At 43.6% G+C, this 4,255-nt stretch overlaps 1 protein-coding gene across 1 annotated transcript in view; it reads right to left on the reverse strand.

Annotated features, from left to right (window-relative positions):
• LOC101997184 (patr class I histocompatibility antigen, A-126 alpha chain-like) overlaps window positions 1-1,569 on the reverse strand; it is a 69,897-nt gene extending 68,328 nt beyond the window's left edge. Inside the window, exons 1-3 of the mRNA XM_005360504.3 lie at window positions 1,497-1,569; window positions 983-1,393; window positions 478-756 (exon numbers count right to left, since the gene is read on the reverse strand). Coding sequence (XP_005360561.2) covers window positions 478-756; window positions 983-1,393; window positions 1,497-1,569 — 763 coding nt within the window. The remainder of the gene's footprint in view (window positions 1-477; window positions 757-982; window positions 1,394-1,496) is intronic.
• Window positions 1,570-4,255: the final 2,686 nt, after the last annotated feature.

A 4,255-nucleotide genomic window follows, 5' to 3' on the forward strand; every position in this document is an offset into this window, starting at 1 on the left:
AAAAAAAAAAAAAAAAAAGAAAAGTGCACTCCAGCATGAATGACAGCTCACAAAACCTGCCTCACTGAGCCTGCCACCACTTTATTTATTAATTTACCTCCCTACTCCCCTACTCCCCTTCCTGACTGTTCTGACTGGCCTTGAACTCATTCCCCGGCCCCTGCCTCTCAAATGTTGGGATTAAAACCATTTTCCTCTCCACTCATCCCAATTGCCCTCTAACTTCAGTACACACAAGTAACTCTGTGCCAGGTGCAGCTGGTAGGATTCCTAGTAATTAGGGAACACAGGAGGGTGTGAATGGCTAGAATCCCCTTTGAGGATAATCACAGCTACAGTGATTTTGAACATTAACAGATTAAGAATCTGTGTCACAGTGGGAAACAGTACTTCACAATCTGTGGCTTAGGAATTGGTTTTCTTTCCCACCTATAAACTCTGCTCAAGAGCAGACAGAAACTACCCTACAGCTCTTACCTGCACGCTGCAGAATCTTCTTTCCTTTATCCAGGTATTTGAGAAGCCACACCACGCACTTGCCCTCCAGGAAAGATCGCCAGGACTTTGCAACACCAGATGCCTCCCACTTGCGCCTGGTGATCTGAGCCTCCTTAGTATCCACCGCGGTCCAGGAGTGCAGGTCCTCAGTCAGAGAGATGTAATCCTGGCCGTCATAACCGACATGCTTATACCCACGGAGGAAGCGGTAGTCTGGCCCTATGTCACAGCCGAATAGCCACTGGACAGTGTGAGACTCTGTGGCAACCAGGGAGGTCAGTAAGGTGTTTTAGGTTAGCCCCACTCAATACACAAAAGCCTGTGCGCGATTAGTCAAAGTTTATTTCAAACTGAAATGAAATTCCAGTAAATTTCCGCAAGCTTCTGCAGGATGGTTTAACTTGCAGATTTCACTAACCCAAGGAATGTTTCCAATGCCCTAGGAATATGAGGACACTGTAGAGTAGCCTTCCGAGTCACTCACCGTTCTCTCTCTGGCTATGGTAGCCAAACAGGGTCCACAGTTCTATTCGGCCAAGTATTAAGATGTCTCTGCCAAGTCGAGTCAACTCGTCCAAATGCTCTGGATCCCGCGCTGTAAATGGCACCCGCGGCTCCACCCGCTGACTCGCCTTGTCGCTGTCGAAGTTTACGATCTGCGTGTTGTCCACGTAGCCGGCGACCATGAATCGAGGTTTGCGATAGGCAGGATCGTACAAGGTGGTTGTGAAATATTGCAGGGAGTGTGAGAGTAGGGGTGATGCGCGGTGACCTTGCACTTTGCCATACCGGGGAACTGGTTCACCCGCTGGGAGCGGTGCAGGGTGCAGGGCTCCGGACGCGGATTGGTGATGGGAGCTTGGCAGAGGCTCCCCATCTCTGGGAGAGGGGAGGTCTGGTTGGGCGAGGGTGGAGACATGGTTTTCTGGGTGCAGACTCTGCCTGGTGCCCTCACTCCTCCCCCACAGAGAAGGTTTCTCTCTCCACCCCGTACTCACCCGCACGGGCCTGAGTTGGGGGCAGGGAGACCAACAGCAACAGAAGGAGGACGCATGGCACCCTGAACCCCATCCTCGATGTTTGGAGAACTTGAAGAGATTGGGTCTTTCTTCCTCTCTGTGGAGTTTTATAGCGTTGTGGGTGTGTGGGGACGGATCACGATGATTCTGAGCGGTTCTCTGAAATTCCCACATACAGCAGAAATGAACATGTGGGTGTCCAAACATTACTGGGAAATAAAGGGTTCCCGTTTATGAATTCTTTTTTATTAAAAAAGAAAAAAATAAGGCTAACAACAAAAACAATAACAAAACCAGACTCAGAAAAATGTTCTGGTACCATTTCATTAGTTTTGTCAGGGGTTGGGGGTAGGATGAGAACAGCTCTTGCAAGCATTAATTTTAACACCTGCTGTCTGGAGTAATGCCTTTGAGTTAGGGTCATTGGAGGACTGTGAACAAGCTGTAGAAAGTGTGGAGGAAAAATACAGCATGTAGTTAAAACACCAATACATGTAACATAAAAACAAATAGTTTTTTTTTTAAAAAAAAAAAAGACATCAGTATTGAGGACTGATTGGATTGTCATTGGCACAGAAGGTCAAATTATCTTGGGCTACCCTAGCCCCTTAAATATCCATTATTACTCCTCTCTCTGTGTGACCTGACATCCTTGTGACTATTAAGTAAACCCCTTTGGAATGTACAAACAGACCCCTAGCTTCTACCAACTCATGTCATCAGAGAGCATCTCAGGTCTGTAACAGATTTCCCTGCATGGATACAATCTGCCTGCCTGATGTTTCCACCATTGTATTTCTAAGATCTGTTGTTTGTGCCTTGGTGTTGCTGTTCTGTTACTATGAAAACAATAAAACTGTTACCATTTTAGGACATGGAATTTATAGGAACTGAAATCTGTGTTCCAGGCTATTGTCACTTACATTTGACTCCAGAATAAATTCTCTTTAAGTTGTGATCTCTGTCTTTATTTTTTATATTCACGGTGTATCAGGAATATTCTGTTTACATAAGAAACATAGATGGTCATGCTTGTATCTTTTTCCACTGTAGTGGGAATCTAGTAGAATCATTGTATCTAGGGTAAACATTACAATGTAATAGTTGTTTCTCACTGTTTCTAAGGTATCAGTAGAATGTATTAGTGTTTGATGAATGTATCTAGAACTTGAAAAAAATCATAGTACAGTGATTGTTTTCTATGATTTATAAACTTTTTCTGAGGAAATTTTCAGTCCCTTTCATGACTTTGGTCACAAGACTATCTGGGCACACTTGCAGGTCTTGAATTATTGGGTATTGCAAACAGTACATAATAAAGATTAAAGTTGTAGGGGCATTATTTTTTTTCAGAGAACATATAGATCAAAGGGACTTTGGTATAAGGACCTTGCTGTCCTCCAAACACAACCTTTGTGTGCAATCAATAATTATGCTTCTGAGCAGAGGTTTGAGGTTCAGTTCTCAGAAGCTGTTCCCCCTGATACCAGAGAGCCTAGAATCACATTCTGGGTGACTCTTGTTCTTTGAACAGCACACAAAACACAGAACATCCGACATTCTACAATGTCACAATTAAGTAACAATAAATTCACTAAGTGTGATGGTATTCATTTTAGGAATTTAACAGATAATACTGCTTTCCATGGTAATCTAATTGAAGCAATACACATGCTCTTTTATTCCATTCTCTTTTTTTCTTAAAGATTTATTTATTTATTGTGTGTACAGTATTCTGCCTGCATGCATGCTTGCAGGCCAGAAGAGGGAACCAGATTTCATTACAGGTGGTTGTGAGTCACCATGTGGTTGCTGGGAATTGAACTCGGGACCTCTAGAAGAGAAGGCAGGGCAGTACTCTTAACCACTGAGCCATCTCTACAGCCCTTTTATTTCAATCTTAATTACTAATATTAACTGAAATGTGACACAACACGCAGTAAATATATGCATATACGAGAATTATAGAATAGATAGATACAAAGGTTAAGGAGGCAGCAGACATACTCCCACAGTCTCAATTCATCCCAATACATTTATAGAAGATTATATTCCCACACTTGCAACACCAGTTCTCAGAGGGAGGTGGGATGATTTCTGGGAGTAGAAGGCCAACCCAAATGTACTACTACTCAGTTTTCTCATTCATATAAAACAAACAAACAACAAACAAAAATCTGAAAAAAAGACGGAAGTAGCTTAAGGCAAGAAAGATTTGTTTTGAATTTTGATTTAAGATGATTCAACCCAGCCTGGCAGGAAAGGCATGGCTGGGTTTATGGCAGCTGGAGCTGTGGCTGGGATGACTCACATCTCCATGCATCAGGAAGCAGAGTGTGGGAATGCTGGCTTTTATCTGGCTTTCTCCTTTTCCTCCCTGTTCTTCAGTCTGGGCCCCAGATCATGGGCTGGTGTCACCCACATTCAGTGCAGCTCTCCCCTCCTCAGCTAATCTCTGGAAACACCCTTCACAGACATTTCCAGAATGGCAAGTCCTGGGAGATTCAAACTCCAGTTCAGCTGACACTGATGATTAGCTGTTACAGCTACATTGTGAGTTCCAGGCCACCCTGGGGTACAGTGTGAGATCCTGCCAAAATAAAGATAAGGGGAGGGCTAGAAGAAGGCTCAATAATTAAGAACATTTGTTGATCTTGCAGAGAACCAATGTTCAGTTCCCAGCATCTTCATGGTGGTTCACAACAGCTTGTAACTCCAGTTCCAGAGAATCTAATGTC

Source organism: Microtus ochrogaster, linkage group LG2 (genome assembly GCF_000317375.1).
Source record: "Microtus ochrogaster isolate Prairie Vole_2 linkage group LG2, MicOch1.0, whole genome shotgun sequence".
In the NCBI taxonomy this organism is placed as follows: domain Eukaryota; kingdom Metazoa; phylum Chordata; class Mammalia; order Rodentia; family Cricetidae; genus Microtus; species Microtus ochrogaster.